General features: G+C 41.1%; 1 protein-coding gene across 2 annotated transcripts in view; it reads right to left on the bottom strand.

The window, feature by feature from the left end:
- KCP (kielin cysteine rich BMP regulator) overlaps positions 1–20,908 on the bottom strand; it is an 82,285-nt gene that overhangs the window by 47,846 nt on the left and 13,531 nt on the right. The window contains exons 4-12 of one of the 2 annotated variants that reach the window (XM_075273882.1): positions 16,603–16,820; positions 15,416–15,596; positions 9,226–9,302; positions 4,270–4,366; positions 3,777–3,844; positions 3,390–3,560; positions 1,660–1,756; positions 1,479–1,561; positions 301–394 (exon numbers count right to left, since the gene is read on the bottom strand). In XM_075273882.1, the coding sequence (XP_075129983.1) occupies positions 301–394; positions 1,479–1,561; positions 1,660–1,756; positions 3,390–3,560; positions 3,777–3,844; positions 4,270–4,366; positions 9,226–9,302; positions 15,416–15,596; positions 16,603–16,820 (1,086 nt within the window). Of the gene's footprint in view, positions 1–300; positions 395–1,478; positions 1,562–1,659; positions 1,757–3,389; positions 3,561–3,776; positions 3,845–4,269; positions 4,367–7,279; positions 7,319–9,225; positions 9,303–15,415; positions 15,597–16,602; positions 16,821–20,908 lie in introns of those variants that run through there. The other variant, XM_075273883.1, reaches the window with a different exon arrangement.

The raw sequence follows: 20,908 nt of genomic DNA, 5'->3' as shown, positions 1-20,908 counted from the left end.
AAGTTGTACAATTTTCCAATATCCTTTCTGTATCAATTCTTCACAGTTTTCTAGATCTCTGCTTGCTGTCATACATTCTGCTTACTCCCAGTACAGACAGCACACCTCCTTGAGAACATTATGATCAGGAATGTTGATATCAGACAGCCCAATCCTCCTCTCCACAACACCTGCCATTGTTTGCCCAATGCTGTTAATGCGGTCATTGAATATGTCTGTATATCTAGCGTTATTCATCATTTGTTGTTAAAGCTATTCATGCTTGCCATTCCCAACCATTTATTCTTATTGAAGACTTACCTGGGCAGGTAGGACAGCACTGGCCTACTGTTGGTAATGGATTCCTGCAAGTAGCTACTGGGCATTGCACAGGCAAACAGCGCACCAAATTATTCTGCAAAAGAAAGTATTAAAGGAAGAAGAAAATATCAGAGATTACTTACACAGCATTGGAAGATATTATTCATAGTTTCTAGAAATACCTGTGTTAGGTTATGGTTTCTTTATGGGGGACTATTTGTTTCTATTGATCTTTTATATAAGACTAATATCATTTCATAGAGCTATATATATGCTGTATGCCATTATGTGGATTATATATGAAGTATTCCATTTACAGTATATTGCCAGAAGTAGATACAATGATAGGCCAGTGGTGTTATCTATAGAAGTGTTGTCTTCTATTGTAATATGGTCAGTAAAGTAACTGAGTTTACTGCTGCAAAGAAAACCACAACATAATAGGCAAATCCAAGCTATTATTAGGCTTAGCAGCAAGAGTGAAATTTACAGGATTTTCTACTTTTTTATTATTAAAATGTAGCTAGTAACATAAAATAAAAAAATTAGGTTTAACAAAAAACTTGGTTTAAAAAAATAGGTCATTTTCTTGTGACACATTCCCTTTATAACATCACATTTGACACTTAAAAACTAAACAGGTTTAATGCTCGACACTTAACATAACAAAGGCTAAAGTCAAGTTTAAATTTGCTTCCAGTAACCAGAAGTGACCCCTTTTCCAAAAGTAGGTGAAGGAATGACTGGGACTACCAATGATCACAAGAACCTTGCTGTTTTATATGCCAGTGTGAATGGAACAACAGGTCAAAATTGCATGGCACCACTCCATTCATTTCAATGAGAATCGAGAAAGATAATTATCAAAGTATTGTGCTCAGCTATCTCTGGCAGTTCCCACTGAAATGAATGGAGCGGTGTCATGTATTGGCTGCTCTATTCAAACTGGGGTGCAAAACACCCAGTTCTTTTGATTTGTGGAAGAATCAAAATTCAGACCCCCACCTATGAGCAAGTTACCTTCTCATAAGTAACTTCTTCTTTACAGGTATAACACTTTAAGTGTAGAATTAAAGTTTGCTGTAGCTGTACATGTATTGTATTCTGGAGATCAGAACAAGTGACAAGTATGATGATCTACTGTAATAGGAGTCTCAAGGCTTGAGCTGGTCACTCACCAAACAGGAACAGTTTACACAAGGATTGCTCTGTGAAAGAAAGTAGTCTCCATTTCTGTAAGATAATCCTTCATATTCACACCCTGGAAGCAACAGAGTCGCAAGTCAACCCTAGTGGGTTTTCCAAATAAAATGGCTTATGACAAAAGTTAGCTCCATTACTATATGGATTTATTCTCACCTTGCTGGCAGACTGCACAGCACTGTCCAGGTGGAGTGTACTTCTTTATACAGGTTAGTTCTGGGCAGCGCTCTCTCACACACTGGACTGTTCCATCCTATTAAAATACATATTTATATATAACTAGTACAAGGACCTGGCTTCGCATGGGTATATTTCATTTTTTGTTTGTGTAGTGGCCCCATAAGAATTGGAACTGGTCTATTTTGTATGTCATTTGTGTGTAATTTAAATACGTTTCAGTTTATAAGAATGCTAAAATCCAGTATGGCAGTCCAGTATAGGTACAGTCTATGTATGGCTGTGTTGTGAAGTTATATTGGCTGATACACATCCTATGACTAAATATTTAAGGACCTACGAAGTGCTATTGACTAATACAGGTCATAAATAGCTTGGTTGCTATGGAAAAAAAACTTGGTGTAAAGTTCTGTGTATGTCAAGACTGAAGAACCTGTGAGTTTACATTGGTCCATTTAAGCGTGATGTGATCATGTGTATCTCAGTTTGGATATCAGTGAAAAACCTGCGATCAGTTGTTATGGAAACCTGAAGTAAGGCTGTGTGTATGTGAACTTGTGTAACAGTGTCATCCAAATTGTCTTGGCCGCTTAAAGCAGACCTACAGCAGTGAAGAACAATGGCTGGGTTTTTAGGAAAACCTGGAGTAAAACTGTGTGCATGTGGAAACTAAGCACATGTCACCTTCTATTGGCTGATAAGTGACATGTGACCGTGTGTATGGCAGTTGGAAAATGAGTGAAAGGCTTGCAGATAATTTTTTGGGAATACTTTATCTCAGGAACAGTACGTCCTAGAGAGCTGAGGCCAGTCCAGTTGTTTGGTTGTGCATAAAGAACAGACAACCAGAAACTAATTTTTATATACTGTATATAAGAGAAGAGATAAGAGAAATACAATACAATACAATACAATACAATACAATATAATATAAATATAATATAATATTCTTAATAGGTTTTTCTGGCCCAAAATCTTTTTTTCATACTGATGTGATCTGTGAGAACATCCAGACCCCGCGCAGATAAGTTGTTGCAGCAGCATCCAGGAGATGCCAGTGGACGGGGATCTCCCATTGAATTAATAGCAGCACTTCGACAATTTCTTGGAAGCACCACTAGGCAGTGGATGTGGCTGGTGTGGCTACTATTACTTGAATAGGACCAGTGTTGCATGTACTCCTCGTCCATTACAGCAGAATCCCGCACCTGCATAGACTTTGCATAAATCAATAGCGCAAGCAAAAATAAGAAACTTGGAAACCTATGTTATCAGGAAAAAATGCTTTTTTTCTCCACTTATCAGGAATCCATCTACTTATCCTAATCTAACAGTGAACAGAGGTATTAAACAACAGTTTACTATAGAAGTGTATAGAGATGAAAGGGAGGAACAGTGACCGCACATGAAAGACAAACAGACGTGTTCTATGTACATCAATTCTGCTTTGCACATCTCTATAATGTCATCCATGGTGCTGCTGGGTAAGACAGAATCTTCATTTTTTTTCCCCCTTTGTTGTATGGAGGCATGGTAGTAGATAGTCTTTAACTCACAACTGAAAATGGAATACCCTGAAATAGCTTACCCTGAAACGTTATCAGAAAGGATAGTTACCTTTAAGGGTAATTCATTTTACGGGCTAAGCTTCACCATTGATTAAAATAAAGAAAATATAAACATAACATCTTGGGGTCAAACATACTTACCTTGCATGTGCAGGTTGTACAGAAATCTGGCTGGAACCTTTCTCCATTCCTTAGAGTCTGTCCATGATACTGGCAGTTAACGCATTCTGGGCAACACTTTCCAGGTGGAGTGAAAGGATGTTCACAAGTTATCATGTCACATATGGCAGAGATGCACTTAATAGATCCTCCCTATTGTTGGGATATACAAAGTGATGTATTAACACATATAATAGAGTAAATAGTATGGCAAACAGGTATATATCATATATTTGGAGACGTTTATTTGATACATGCTCAGAATTTGGACAGTTTAATGAAAATTATTTGTTCATAGCCGTAAATATCATTCATACCAAATAGTAAAATACATATTTTATCAAAAAACAACTTTACTCTATAAGTTACCTGACAAATACAGCTAATACATGAATCCTTCTTCCAGGTTTCTCCATCCAGGTGCCCATCAGAACAGCCTAATGTTAAAAAAAAAAACAGTTTTCAAAATGCCATGTTAGGCTAAGGCCCCATATAACGTGCTGCAGCAAAAAGTGCTGTAGGAAAACTGCAGCGGCAACGCATTGAGATTTTTCTCACAGCACTTTTCACAGAATGTCCGCAGGGGTTTCCGCTGTGAGTATCTTTGCGTTATGTGGATGAGATTAGCTAGAATCCCATCCACTTTGCTGGGGTTGCACATTTACACCACATGGGGCCCCGGCCTTAAAGGAGTTTATTTAATGTTGTCTCCTAAAGACAACTCATGTTTATATGCCCTATTAAAACATCATACACCAAAGTCCCCAGTTCAGGTCCACCTTATAAGACTCAGAACGTTTACTTATTAAAACTATAAAAAAATTTAAAAAAACCTTTTAACTTTAAATCTGATATTACTCACCTCTTATACAACGAGGACAACATTCACCAGGGGGCGTCACTGGATTAATACACTCTACCGGTGGGCAAGTCTTTTGGCTGCATGTGACTTCTCCATTCTACAAAAATAAATAAATAAGTAACTAAATAGTGTACATTGTGTAACTGGTGTGCTTCATAATCATAAAGAAAGAAAAGACATATTGCTTCCACAAAAGTGAATAAGATCTTCCAAATGTAGTCAGTCATTCTACAAAATGAAGGAGTTTAACAAAGAGCACATGATGCGCAATGGTAATATCTCTACCCAATCTAATTGAGGAAAACTGAAAAATTCCTAACTCATAGCCCACACCCTATAATGTAGAACATTTACATGACATTTAATGAATAACTCACAGTACAATTGTAAGCAAATGTAGCATATCTTGAGCACATCATGGCCAATTTTGTTGCATCAAGATTGAATAAAAATTAAATTGACTTGCTACCTATCTACTCAACCTCCCAATGCAATGGATGGGGAAGAATTATATATATATATATATATATATATATATATATATATATATATATATATATATATATGTGTGTTTATATTTATATAAATGTGTTACATTTGTAGACTAAGTTTACACTGTCTAACTATTACTAATTTCAGCCATGGTGTTTCAATTTTTTTCTCTTTATTATACAGCAGCAACAAATGTTGCCGGTCTTCAGAGACAGTGCCCCCAGTAGGGCTCACACGCTAAAATTCTTATCAGTATATCTTTTGGATTGTGGGAGTAAACTGGAGTACCCACAGTGGAAACTCACACGGAGAACATACAAAAAAGTTGTCATTGGTTGGATTAAAACCAAAGGATCCCCGCACTTCATGGTGCTAACCACTGAGCCATCATGTATGCATACATTACGATCATTTTCTAGATGTCTGTTTGCTGTCAATGAAGAGAAGGAATGAGAACACTGTTTATATTCAGAGGCTGCAAACCCATTCATAGCTAGTCTTGTTCATAAATACAGCAGCTGCACACACCATTCTAGTCATTTACTTCAATGTCTCAGTCTTGAGTTCATAGTGATTAGCTTAGACTAGGTTCACATTTACATTGGAGCCTCCATGAATTATAAAAACTTTGGATATCCATCGTTCAGGTCCGCGCAAGTGTAAACATAGTGTTAGCGAATTGCAAGGACAACAATTCCCCAGTAGCTGCTGAACCCTGGAGGAAGGGACACAAGAGACAGTGAGCCCTGGTCTGAAAACCCCCCACTGTCCCTTCCTGCTTGCCGGTCCTATCCTAAGTGATAGGCGACAACTTGAAGATGATCCCTTCCTATATACGTGACACAAAAAACGCAGACAAGACAACAACAACAACAACAAAGGGAGGTCAGCTAGTCAGGGGTCAGAAACAGTCGAACAATGCAGTGTCAAAATCAATATCCAAAAGAGTAGTCAATAGGGAAAGCCAGAGGTCAAGAATCAGAATACACAAACAGCAAGAGAAAAAGCCAGCACGCACAAAGCAATAGCAAGGAACAATGTTAATGTGAGCCAAGACTAAATAGGGAGGAAGAACCCCCCCTGAACCTGATAGGAAGGTAGGCTGTCAATCAAAGGGGAAAACGAAACTTAACTTTAGAGGAGCAGAGGGAAATGAAGGTGAAGGAGACAGGTGTGGTGAAAAATCAATTAACAAGGTGAAGACATAGGACAGTGTTCAGACAATGCAACCAAAAACTCTAAGCAAGTTATCAAACTGCACACGCGTCCTGCGGCGCAGCATGTGAGCAGAGGGTGGCGCAGAGACCAGAACAGGCAGAGATGTTACACCTAGCCTATGGGTGGTTTCACACTACTGTTGTTAATGTCCATTGCTCTAATCCTGTGACTATAAATGACAGATGCAGACAGAGCCCCCCCCCTGTTGGGTGTCTGTCTGCATTCACCTCAATGTGAAAACTTGACAGAAGCAGCTTGCTTCCATTATGCTTTTTATTTTTCTGATCTAAATGCATGTAGGGCTTTTTCTTCAGTTAAAAAGTAAAGTACCTTCCTTAAAGAGTTATTCCTACAACAAAAATCTTATTCCATATAAAAGTACTTTCAAAATATCACTGTCACCAATGGAAAGCAATAAGAGAAATGTATACATCACTATAAAGTTATCCTAAGAATAGGGCATCAATATTTGAGGGAAAACCCCTTTAGGCTAAAGCCCCAACGCAAAAAAAGCAGTGTAGGAAAAACCGCAGCGGCAACTCGTAACGGTTTTTCCATTAGCGCTTTTCACAGAAAATCCACAGACATACCGACAGTCTGCTTGTGTAACTGCTTCTTGGGCTTTTGCCCCTGGTGCCCACTCAGACCCAAGTTACATAACGGAGAACAAACATTCACAGATCATAAACTCTTGTAAATCATGTTTGGATTGGTATTGTGCTTGCATAGCTTAAGATAACAATGATCTATAACACATCTTGGGATGACTATCTGCAAACTGGGATGCAGTAATAAATATCACTCCTTATGTAACGTCATATAATACAAGAACATTATAAGAAACAGATGTACTGGAGAAAAGTATTCTGCAGAATGGTAGTCGTCTTTGCATCAGACAAAAAAAAATAGAGTTGCTAGTGTTAGAAACAAACATAGAAACTAACATTTAGATTTTATCAAAGAAGGATATGACTTTACAGTACGGCATGAGCACTCCACAGACACCAGCTTTGCTCATAAACTATGGGGAGAGATTTGTTTAGTGAAGAGTGGTCAGTATACAGGGCTGCTTACTACTTTATCCACAGCTTCAGTACCTATCAGTAGCTATGTTCAGATCACATATTATGCACATGGTCAGTGTATGCAGCAGGTTTACAGAGCGGGCAAAAAATTAATTCATAGGCCCCTATCCATCCAAACTGAAGCATACAGTATAACATCTGTTAACCCCTGATTGTCAGTGGATCAATGTAATCCATATCCACATTAATACATAAAAGCTATGATGAGCACATACCTTTCTCAGTGCTGACATAGAACATGAGATACTGGCATATTTCTGCCATCCAGCCTTGTAGTGTATTTGGAGGTCTCTAGGTTTCCTCCAATGTCAGATGTCAGAAAAAAAGAATATACAGGTTGGAATTCAGGATACCTGATTCATAGTCCCTACAAGAGATACAGCAAATATCTCCTAGAGTCATCTGGCAACAGCTTGTCTCCCTCTTTCCATTGAATGCATTTGCACACCAATCCCCAGGTTTATGTGGAATTACTGTTGGCCGAAAACTTGGTTAGACACCTTACCAGCTCTCCAATCTATACTAATCTGTGCCATACTATTTGCTGCCTGAGTCAAAACCTGAAATTGCACCCCCCATTCCTATCTAAGATGAAACACATCCATCACATGCGATACTGGTTCTTTCAGATTTACTAAGATTAAAGAGGTTATCCATTCTGTAGACGTCAGTGGGAAATGAGCTGCAATGGTACAGCACAGTCACTATGTAATGCATAAGTCTGATACTGACTCTATATACTCTGCTTCAAACAACTGACTGGGCCACCAATGATCTAATATTGTTGACCCATCAATCAATATCCAGCCTTGGACAACCCCTTTATCATAAAACCTAATTGAAATCAACAGTAACAGTATGTTTTTATCTTTTTATTTTTTAATCTGTCAACTTGTGTCCCAGAGATATAATGTGCAGCCAAATGTGCCTCAAGAGATATACTGCCACCATATGTGCCCAATATAATGTGCCGACAAGGCCCTAAAAGAAAGTAAGACCCCAGACTACACCACAAAAAAATTGAAGGTAGGCCACTAAATAAATTACTGCCACAGACCAGACTTGACAATCAATTCAGACCCCATTTCAGACTGTGGAATAGACCCCCAAATTAATCCAAAGTTCCAGATCACACAGACAGGGCTGGTACAGAGTACATGTGGAGTAACCTCTACTGTGGCTACAATGTTTAAAGATTTTCTAAGTAGGAGGTTTCTTCTATCCTGGAGTATCTCAATGATGATAACCTTATAACACAGCACCAGCATAGATCTATGAGGGATCAGTCCATTCAAACTAATCTGTTGAGCTAATCTATGAGGAGGTAAATTCCAGACTGGAACTTGGAGGTGTGTGATACTGTACCACTTACAAGGCTGGTACATAAAATGAGAATGTCTGGACTAAGGGAAAATACACACAAGGACAATATTGTTGGTACCCCTCATTTAATGAAAGAAAAACCCACAATGGTCACAGAAATAACTTGAATCTGACAAACGTAATAATAAATAAAAATTCTATGAAAATGAACAAATGAAAGTCCGACATTGCTTTTAAACCATGCTTCTGCAGAATTTTTTTTAAACATAAAACTTATGAAACAGGCCTGGACAGAAATGATGGTACCCCTGAAAATAATGTGACCAAAGGGACATGAGAGGTGAGTAAAAATATTTATTATTTTTATAGACCTCCCCTGGGCAGGCACATATTGGAAAGGGGCCCTGTAGTACATGATGCTGGATCCAGAGTCATCAGACCCATTAGGGAGAGTACTGGTCACCCCAACACTGACTGATGTTGTGGTCCATCTGAAACACTGAGTGGCCGCAGCCTTATATGTAAAATAAAATGCAATCAACTGACCAAGGAACGTCACCTAATCGTCAGGTCTATTAGACAGGGCAAGTACCAGGAAGGCGAGCCCTAGCAACGATTGTGCCCAATAACTACCCAGTTGACCAGGCTGAGTATAAGGCCCTTACAGCTGATCCACAAAAAATATACCTTTATTCCAGGATTACATGTCTAATTTCCATACATGGAATCTACATTCATGAAAGAACTGATGTCTCTAATAAAGTGACCATTTATAGTATATACTGTAATTGTAGATAAAATATTAACAAAATATAGAAATAAATAAGACATTATTCACCTGACAGACACATGATGTGCAGGACCCGACTGCAAATGTCTCTTTGTTATTGTAAGTCTTCCCCTCATAAGAGCAAGCTGTGACAGGAAATGGAAAAGGAAACATTATATGTTGTGCAAAAAATCCACATGTGAGCAGGACTATTTTATGGACAGGTTATCCATTTCACAGATTGAACACAAGGCCTTGACTAATATGCAGGTTTTTAATCATTTCTGGGTGTGCTTATTATGAGGTCATTCTCCAAGGCAACACTTACTGTAAAACATCCAAAATATTTCTAAACTAGATCAGAGATATATTTCAATCCATGTAAATACATAGATCCTTATGGCCGTTTTGTTATAGGGCTTATTCGCACCACAGTGAAAAACGGAAGCGTAACAAGTGTCTTTTTAACAGCTGTCACATGGCCATTTTAAAGGGGCTCTATCACTGGGAAAAGTCATTTTTAACTAATCACATCCTTGCATAGCCTTTAGAAATGCTATTCCACACCTACCTTTAGTATGTAGATTGCCTCAGTGGTTTCTGAATAAGTCCGTTTTTACTCATATGCTAATTAGACTGGTGCACGATGTATCGTGCACCTCTTTGCTATTGTTTCCTATGGGAGGCTGCTGCTGCTGATGACTCAGCTTCCTGTTTTCACACACATAGGAGATAATAGCAGAGACGAGTGCTGCTGGGAACTTCCTGTGCTGGCTGGAAGCTCATTAGCATATGAATAAAAACAGACTTATTCAGAAACCACTGAGGCAATCTACATACAAAAGGTAAGTCTGGAATAGACTTTCTAAAGGCTATGTAAGGATGTGATTAGCTAAAAATGACTTTTCCCAATGATAGAGCCCCTTTAATATCATTGAGAGTAAATTCTCACAGACAGGAAAAATGGTCAGTTAAAAAATGGACATGTTCTATATTTGACACACAGACCTAATAGAAATCAATGAGTCCATTGTCAACAGATGTAATAAAAGGATCGACGTCCGAATTTAAAATGCATCAGCGTGTTGAGTGGAAAAAAAAGCAATGAAATTATCCCTTTTTTTAACAGTCTGTTAAAAACAAATGCAAAATGGATGACACTCACCCATCAAAGATGATCAATATTAAAAAGTGACTGCAGCACTCCTGGCTCCTGAACTACGTAGGTATTACAACTAGAGATGAGCGAGTACTGTTCGGATCAGCCGATCCGAACAGCACGCTCGCATAGAAATGAATGAACGTAGCCGGCACGCAGGGGGTTAAGCGGCCGGCCGCGGTCAAAGCGGAAGTACCAGGTGCATCCATTCATTTCTATGGAGTGTGCTGTTCGGATCGGCTGATCCGAACAGTAATCGCTCATCTCTAATTACAACTCATCCACAGATAGGTTATCATATAAAAATCCATCAGTCACTGTCATGGGTATGCCCTCTTTAAATATGTATATTTTGAGGATTGGTCCTATTAAAACCCATAAACTATAGAGATAAGCGAGCAGTATTCGATGGAGTAGGTATTCGATCGAATACTAAGGTATTCGAAATACTCCTACTCTGTCAAAGACTAGGCGGTAAATGAAGTAAAAATTTGATTCCCCTCCCACCTTCACTGGTGCTTTTTTTTTTTACACCAATAACTATGCAGGGGAGGTGGCAAAGAAGCAGAACAACATAGGCATTGGAAAAAAAAACGTATACAGTCATTGGCTGGCTAAATCAGTAGCAGCAGTAATAATCCTGGGACTTGGGTGTGTTAGATGCCCCCCTCCCAGGCATGCTTCCCCTGCTGTCCTAGTTGCATTCCAGAAGTGCTGGCATCATTTCCTGAGGTGTCATTGTGGACTCGGTGACTCCAATTGGTCGAATTTTGGTTTTCCTGAAACGAGCATGTTTTTCCTAAAGACTATAATGGGATTTGATATTCGAACAAATAGTCGAATATTGAGGTCTACTTAAATCGAATTTTCAAATATTTCACTACTCACTCATCTCTAATGAACTACAGTGGGTATGGAAAGTATTTAGAACCCTTTAAATTGTTCACTTTTTGTTTCATTGCAGCCATTTGCTAAAATCAAAAAAGTTTATTTTATTTCTCATTAATGTACACTCAGAACATTGTGTGATGTTCTGGGTTCAATCCGTGCCTGGCACCTAATAAACTAAACTTTAAAGTGATAATCACAGATCAGTGAATACTAATGAGCTGGTAGACAGACGATGTCCACCGGGTGAGTTGAAAAGTCTATTATATACAGTAAGCACCTTGGACCTTGCTCTATGCTGACTGTCCAGCCCCCTGTTTTGGATTCCGAAAGATTGATGGCCTATTTAAGGATAAGCCATCAGTAGTTATATGCCTTTGAACCCTTTTCTTGCCAAGGACGTATTTCAAACATTTTGAGAGGATGCACTCTAGTAGTCAATGGCGTACTTGATATTTTTTTTTTATATTTGTCAATAGTTTTCCAAAACCGCAATGGTTTTGGAAATCACTGCGTGTCTGCTGCACATATTTATACACAAAGTGGGCATGGGATTCTCTAGTATCCCATCCACTGTAAAATGCCACAGGCAAATCACGGCGTTTACGCCCTGTGTGCCCCCTGCCCAGGGTCGGACTGGGGTGCCTAGGGCCCACCAGTGGGATTATTTCCAGGGGCCCACCCTACTGCCATATTAAATATTGCCCATCCAGTTTTTGCCATTATGCACGTTTAAAGTGCATTTTCACACACAATACAGTGTGCAAAACAGAACTGTATTGTCATTTGTACTAAATTGATCACTTTTAGCTGCGCCTTGGTTTACTGTCTTTGAATAGAAAAAAATATTTTATTTTATATATGGGTATGCATGGTGAATATCATGGTGAATATTGACAGGAGTAACAATCACACAGGGACTCATCTATAGCTTATGCGTCCCTTCATAGCTCATTCAGATGTGACAGAATTCTGCACCAGAATAGAAGCCAATTTCTACTTGCCTCAACTCCCCTAGGCAGAAGGGAAGCAAACCGAGCAAACCTCAGTAAACCGAGGTCAAACCAGAGAGGCAAAACAGTACCAAATCACAATCCAAAAGAGTAGTCAATAAGCCAAGAAGCAGAGATCAGTAAATACAAAACAAGAGCAAGGACAAAGCAAAGTCAGAGACAATATCCAGCAAACATTTAAGGAAGCCCAGAACCCGTCTCAGGCTTGATTGGCAGATAAGCTTTCAAACACAATGCAAACACCCCTTAGGGTGCATTCACACGGTGGAAAATGGCTGAATTTGGTGTGGAATCTGTGACAGATTCAGCGCTGAAAAAAAAGCCTCCCATTGACTTCAATGGGTTCCTTTTTCTGCAAAGCAACCCATTGAAGTCAATGGGAGGCTTTTTTTTAGCGCTGAATCTAATGCAGATTCCACACCAAATTCAACAGTATTTTCCTCTGTGTGAATGCACCCTAACAATAACAACACAATGACAAGAGACCAGGAGCAGGTACTCATAAGCAGACAGGCCTCCTGCACTGTACAATGCAGCAAGAGAATGGTGCAGGAGTTCGAACGGGTGAGCACGTAACATGAGTATAATTTTTCTTTATAAGGGGTCATTCACATGGAGTAACGCCTCACGTGTATCAGAGGCGTACGTGCCGAGCACTTCCCATTCACTTCAATGGGAGCGCTCGTAGCACCGCCGTTACGGCGGCGTTATGAGTGCTCCCATTGAAGTGAATGGGAAGTGCTCAGCAGCCCTGCCGTAACGCCGGCGTGTACGCCTCTGATACACGTGAGGCGTTACTCCATGTGAATGGCCCCTTATGCTGTGTTTTTTTCTCTTTCAGGTTACGATGATCCATTGGATTATGTTGGATTCCATCGATGATCATCATTTTTGTTTTATTTTTTTTAAATTCTTTAATAAAATGGTCAACGATTTGTCTATTTCAATAAAAACAAATTTCTTTCACGTCTTGAGTTTTTATAAATACTTTCTTACGCCTTAATAATGGTGACTGGTAGACGGCATCCATTACTAAGGTGTGGCTTAGCATTAGTGGTGAATATTTTAGCACTAACCCTCCAATTATTACCCCGCTACATAACGCTGAGAAGAATTGGTTATCATCCAATACCCGGCTGTTTAATAGAGACTGATGAGGATTGGGGCAGTCGCAGGCTGGAATTATTAGGGTCAGTGCTTATTTTGACGCTAAATCCGCCTCAAAATCAGCCTCCAAAAAAAGCCTCCCAATAGAACTCAAAATGAGCACCAAAAAACTCAGTGTGCACTGACCCTTAGGCTGGAAAAGGCCGAAAACAACAGGCTGGTATTATAAGGCTGGAAAGGGCCGAAAACCATGCCCTTTCCACCCTTGTAATGTCAGGATACTGCTTGTTATATCTGTCTGGCTCAGAAATATTGGGGGGATTCTATGTTGCTTCATAATAAGAAAAAAAAATGACATAGGGTCCCCCCAATTTTTCATAACCAGCCAGATATAACAAGCAGCAGCAGCCTGACATTACAAGGGTGGCAAGAGCCATGGTTTTTGGCCCTTCCCAGCCTTATAATACCAGCCTGCGACCACCCCAATCCCCAGCAGTCTCTTTAGACAGCTGGGTATTGGACGATACCCAGCTCTTCCCGGCACCCCTGATGGTGTTGGGTACCGGAGTAATAATTGGAGGGTTAGTGCTAGACTATTCACCAGCTAACACTAAGCCACACCTTAGTAATGGATGCTGTCTATCAGACAGTCGCCATTACTAAGGGGGTAAGAAAGTATTTAAAAAAAAAAAAAATCAAGAGACATGAGAGAAATTTTTTTTACTGAAATAAAAACGCCCTCAGACAACCCTCGTTGACTATTTTATTATAAAAAAACAAAAACGATGATCATCGATGGAGTCCAACGAATCCGATGTAATCCAAGCAATCCATCATAACCTGAAAGATAAAAAAAAAAACCTGTATGACGGAGAGATTGCCGCTGTTGTGAACGTAGCATAAGGCTATGGCTACACTACTACTTCCGTCATGCAACCAGTGTCACTTTGGGACTCTTTCACATTAGTAAATGAAGTCGCATTGGGTCCGTCAGGTTGCAATGTGACTCCATTCACTAACATAAGGGAAAGAATCACAGGGCGACACATCTTTGGTTGCATGACAGAAGTTATAGTGTAGCCATAGCCTAATGCTAGGTTCACAACAGCGGCAAGCTCTCCGTCATACAGGTCCACCATGGGACCAGAATGACGGAGAGGTGGGCTGTCAAAATGGCGGTTACACCCAGACAGTGGCAGACCTCATTAACATAATGAAGTCCGCCAGGTGTCAGCCATTTTCAAAGTGACAGGCATAAGTCCTGAGTGGTTTCTGCAACTTGGAAATTGTTATGCTGGAGCCCTAGAAAAGGGCACAAGCATAACAATAGAGTGGAACATTATCTATAGGGTGGGTGCACTACAACTCCCAGCAGCTCCAGATGCCCTGGAGCTGCTGGGAGTTGTAGTCCACCCACCCCATAGGTAATGTCCCACTCTATTGTTATGCTGGTGACCTTTTCTAGGGCTCCAGCATAACAATACAGTGAGACATTACTTATGGAGTGGGTGGACTACAACTCCCAGCAGCTCCAGGGCATCTGGAGCTGCTGGGAGTTGTAGTATTTGAAAGATTTGGGGGGCAAAATAGGGGACAATAAAAGCAGGGGTTTTTTAATTGTAAAATTCCCACTTACCTTGTCACTGTCTGCAGGTCTGGCCTCCGCTTCTTCAATCCAGCCGCCGCGCTCTGCTCTGACGCATCAGAAAAAGAGCTGCGGCTGGATTGGCCAATTCGTTTCCAGGATACATACGTTCTACTACAGACGTTCTCCCGCCCCCATGTATCCGGCAGCTCTGCGTAGGTAGGCGACCGACAGGACACCAGGCTAAACGTCCTCCTGGGCAGGGGCCCGAATTGCAATGTCAGGGCCCCGATCGGTCCCCTAACCATCCCGATCGGCCCTTGATCACGCAGATCGGGCCCCTGCCTATACGATTTCTTAAACAAAACGATCAAAAATATAGTCGGGGCCTGGGGCCCACCGGGGGATCCCCCGGTGCTCCGGCAGGCCAGTCCGACCCTGCCCCTGCCTCAGTTATTAACAGAATCTATTCTAGATAAAGGATTAAGTGCCTCTACATTTACTTACCCAGGCACTGAGGCCAGTCTTTTCGTGAGCACTTTACTGAACCTCCAATGCAGACACAGATGTTACATGAGTCTTTCTTCCATGTTTCACTGTCCTGATACTCTTTTCCTTCCCATAAACATGTGGGTCGGCGACATTCACAACTCTCCAGAGCTTTTACCCTGTCCTGGAGATCAGCATTCTGTGGGCAAAATGGTAATATCAGTTTAAGTTTTATACCCACCTACAAAGTAGCAAGGATCTTCATTTTATAGAGAGCCATGACCTAATGTAAAGTAATCTGAATTGTAGAATTTATTTTCTATATATAGAAATCAGATTTAACGAATCATATCACATTGAGAGGTAATGGATTTCATGTGTCTGGCACCAGTCCTGTTAAGCATTAGAATAAACAATTATCTTAATCTCTGAAACTATCTGCAGGGAACACCTTATCTGCTCAGGGCTTTTAAAAAGCCTGACATGACGTGATTCAGGGAAAGTACAAGAGCCTTTGTCCTGTGTTCAAGAGAAGCTATCTACAATATTCAGTTCACTATTATTCCTAAAGGACAAATTGTAAGTTATATTACAATGTGAAAAAATAAGTTGGATTAAAAATGCTTAGAAAAATATATAAAACCAATCACATTGACATTATATTTCCTAAAGGCCATTATTCTCTACAAAATGTGCAACCAGATCTCTATAGCTATAGCTATTGCAATCAGTATGGTTCTAATACGCCTTTATAAGATATTAATATTTCCAAATAAAGTCTCTCCCAGAATTTCTTACTGTAATACCTGGGCAGTAAAGGCAGATGAATACCACTTGGCATGTACAGGCCAGAAACGCCCTGCTTTGTGGTGACCTTTTTCCCACGGAAAATACCTAATTAGTTCCAGTGTGAATTGAAGTATTCATTTGTTTCATGTTAATAATTCCCAGCCAACAGAGAAGCTATCCCAAGTTGTATTCATTGCATATTATGTCTAAAGATGAGTTTACAATCCAAATCTACTTAGATTTACCAAAGGCATTATTGTACCCAGATACAATGATCCAGCCAGCCATATCCAGGCTGTGTAAATCTGGTGTATAAATGAAATGTATAGAATAAAACATAAACCATACAAATGTCAAAGCTAATAAAGTAAAGAAGTCTATTGAAACACAACGTATTTCAGTTGGACTGAACTGACCTGAGCTTTCACCATGTCAAGCATATTAGTCAGACCCTGAACCATTTCCTCCAGTCTTCGCATTCTTTCCTCCTGAGAAAGAAAATTTGAGGGAATTTCACTCTGCTGCTGCTGATAATGTCGTGTGTCAGTTACATCTGGGGCTCGAGGCTGCCTCTGTGCGTCCTCATCATCCATGTGTCGCTCCTCAGGCAAGGAATAAGGAAGAGGGAGCGAATCTGAGGAAATAGCATGGTCTTTGATCACAATATGGTATAATATATAACGCACAAGACAAGACAAAGATAGCATCCTTTAGGTACCAAGGTGAAACTATGCTTGCTGTGCAAATAAACTGAACTTCAAAGTTGGGGTGCTGCCCTGCATTGTATTCTTATGTGGGACTTTATATAAGGTGTGCAAGTAAAAAACAAACATGTGAAGGTCATGGTAAAACCACCTACATCTACATACTCAGAAAAGTGTGAAGCCATTAGAAATACTGCCTGTGACTCATAGAACAATATGAAGTGATATATTAGAAGACCAAAAAAAAATATTTTATATGTTATTTATATATACATACAAAGAGGATAACAGCTATAAGGTTGCAAAGCTCTAAAGAGATGACTGTTACTGCACCATCCCAGTGGACCATGATACATTGTTTGTTTTATTGTGTTTGTGCCACTGTCCTGTATATAATTTATATGTTTCGCAACTTCCATTTATGTTTTTCAGGGAGCATTCCTCTCCTTTTGGGGGAGCTTGGTATAGCCCAACCAGGGGTGAACCTTCCCCTTTCGCCGCCCGAGCTAACTGCAGAAAGCCGCGCCCCCCCCCCCGCCGGGAGGAGGGGCGGATCGGGGGGCGTGGCGGGGCGGATCGGGGGCGTGGTCGGGTGGATTGGGGCGTGGCCGGTTGGATCGGGGCGTGGCCGAGTGAAGGGGCGGGGCTTAGCCCCGTTCGCCGGCAGAGAGTAGGCCCGGAGACTGCCTGCTCTCTGCCTGAGCGTGAGGGGAGGCTGCCGGAGCAGCGCTGCTTCAGTGGCCTCCCCAAACCACCGCTCGGTGCTAAGCCAGTCCAGGACAGCTTGTCCTGGACTGGCTTGGGTTAGCAAAAATGCCGCCCTCCCTGAGGCCCTGGCATAGTGCCGCCTGAAGCGCTCGCTTCAGGTCGCCTCATGGGAGGTGCGGCACTGAGCCCAACCTATGGTTGGCTGGGGTAAAGAGAGGAGACTGAGGTGCATGCTGCTTCTACTACGGCTACTGCGCATGCGCCCAGGCCATTTTTTTTTAGCAATGTCAGTTCGCGAGCGCGGGAGGAAGACGGGACCCGAGGATATCACAGGAAGAGGAGGCGTGGATGAAGAAGACGGTGGACCCTGAATGCCCGCCCACCGTGCACGATGGGTAAATGGGTAAGTTGATCACATTCTGTTTTAGGGTTTTATTTTAAAACGGGGGGGGAGGGGTAGTTTAATATAACATTTACGGTGCCTGAATAGCCTTTTTAAAGGCTATTCACGCATATGTGGGGCTCTATCAGCACGATTTTACTGATAGAGCCCCTTTAATGCTGTGATGCAGGATTTAGCAAAATCAGTATCCCAGCTGTGGACAGAGCTATTACGATCTGGTTGGATCTGCTCAACATAGCGTAGGGAAAACTGATTTGGTAGAGATGAGAGACTTCTAGACCAGGTTCTGGGGATAATATCACTCCTTAAGGAGAGACCACCTTCACAGGCGTATAAAGACTTACAAAAAGCCTTTTTCGCTCCACTGGGGGAGTCAGCTGAGTGCTTCTGGCTGCCATAGACAACTACTACTCCCTTCCTCCAGTCCCCACCAGTGCGTTGCAGGATTGCTATTGAAATCATAGGCTTTATCACAGTTTGTATAGCCACCTTTAGACATATCTATTTGTTCCATACTTTACTCTACATTATTTAACATTGTGCTACTACCATGCATAGAGGAGAATGTTTCCATACACACAACTGTGTCCTGTTTATAGAAATGTAAGTATCTGTGCCTGTATGTGGAAACATTTGTGTTTGTCTATAATAGGTTTTCAGCCCTAGAGGGGGTTCCATGTCATTATGAAGAATAACCAGGCTCCTCACACCCTGTGACCTCATACAAGTCACCAATAGGGCTGATGTCTCCAGCAGGACAATACTCAGGGCCACAAGCAAAGAGGGAACAGTTCCCAAACTGTATACTTTGGAAGTCAGAATATATACTGGACCCCTGGCTGTGGCGTGGGCATAGCTCATATACACGCAGCACTACAAGTATAAACATAATGCTTGTATATCTGTATGATTTACTATCTTGTAAAATCCTAACTAGAATAAAAGTGACAGCACACAGTCCTCTCGCAGGCCTCATAAACAACACGTTCACATCTGGCATTCCTACACTCTTTAGGAAAACAGACAAGTGAAGGAATTTTTTTGTTTGATTTTATCCCCAAGTTTCATATTTATATATAAGCAACAGCAAAAGGAAACTTAAGACTGAGGTCACAGTACAGGATGTGAGGGTATATAGTATATATAACAGCTACCCTCCGGTATAGTATGAACTTTGATGGCCAATATTGTGTATTTCATTGCACGGATGTATTGTGGCCCAATTGACTTTCTTCTATGTAGCTGTGACAGAAACATCCTGAAGTAATGAATAGAGCTTGGGCAATGAAGGGACCGGGGGATGGGGGTATAATAGGAATTCTGATTGATGTGGGAAGTAGGCAGGGCCGCAGAGCTGGTCTACTTGGTAAAGATGAAGGGTTTTCTAAAGCTTTTTAATTAGAGTAATGAGGCATAACTAGAAAGGCCTCAGCTATGTATGAAGGCAAGGCTGTAGCAAAAATACCATAGGACATCCACAGTAATAGCTGAAAGTATGCAGAGATATAATCTTGATCAGATAATCCGAAGAAAATGTTAATCCTCATTCACAAATATAATTCAGATTTTTTTTATGTGCATCATTTATTTTATTTTTACACATTTATATAGCACCAACATTTTTCAGAGCACTATAAAAGACTGTCATCGCTGCCCCACTGGTGTCCACAATGTAAATTCCAGATTAACCCATTATTATATTGTTAGTGTATGGGGACAACATACAATACAACTTCATGCAGATATTGCCCCTTGGATTTGAACCCAGGATCCTTGCAGGGCAAGTCACTATGCTTCCTCATGTAAATTATTGGGTGCAAGTTATTGGTTTACTAACCACAGAAATAATCTTTGGATTGACACTTTAGTCATACATGCACAGCATATCTCCATTCTTGTCAAATAGTATCTATAGTGCCACCATGGTCCAAAATATTGTACAGCAGAGGACTCAAACATATGGCCTACATGTCACACCCAAGGCTGCAATCTGTGGCCCACAGCTTTCTCCCCAGTTTTGCCGATTCAGCTGGATTGGCAAAACCAAGGAGAAAAGAACCCCCAATCCAGTTCTGTACCTTACCTCTCCACTCCCTGTCACCTTCAACTCCCTGTGTGCCTGGAACAGGTAAAGAGAGAGTGCTACCGGGAGCAGTGAAGTATGTATTGGGGCCACTTCTGGGTGACATTAAAATGTGTGTGGCCAATCTAAGGGGACATTAAATTGTGAGGGGACACTGCAGGGGGGCATTAAATTGTGTGGGACCACTGATGAGGACATGAAATTATGTGGGACCACTGCTGGGGTGGGCATTATTCTATATGGGGCCACAGCTAAGTGGACATTAAACTATGTGTGGTCACTATGCTATACGTGGCCCAAGCTGGGCAGGCATTAAACTATGAGGGGCCACTGCTGGGGGACACTAAATTGTATGGAGCCACTGCTGGAGACACAAAATTGTATGGAGCCACTGCTGGGGAAATTAAACTATGTGGAGTCAGTGGATATTAAACTCTATGGAGCCACTGCTGGGGTTACAATAAACTGTAGGGGGCTACTGTTGAGGGGACTTTGCGGGACCATTGTTAGGGCCCGTGCACACGATGTAACGCGACGCTGATTCTGACACGTAAACTCGTGTCAGAGTCAGCGCTTCAAAACAGAATCCCATTGACTTCATTGGTTTCCATTTAACATGCGTAACACATTGAAATTAATGAGTTAAAAAGCCTCCCATTGATTTCAATCTGTAGTGCGCGTAAGACGGAACCCATTGAAGTCAATGGGATTCTGTTTTCAAGCGCTGACTCTGACACGAGTTTACGTATCAGAATCAGCACCACGTTACATCTTGTGCATGGGCCCTTAGATGGACATTAAACTGTATAGTGCTGCTGCTGGGT

The sequence above is a fragment of the Leptodactylus fuscus genome, chromosome 5, assembly GCF_031893055.1.
Source record: "Leptodactylus fuscus isolate aLepFus1 chromosome 5, aLepFus1.hap2, whole genome shotgun sequence".
NCBI classification, from domain to species: Eukaryota; Metazoa; Chordata; class Amphibia; order Anura; family Leptodactylidae; genus Leptodactylus; species Leptodactylus fuscus.
The sequence above is the reverse complement of the archived record's forward strand: the minus strand, read 5'-3'. Positions and strand labels throughout refer to the sequence as shown.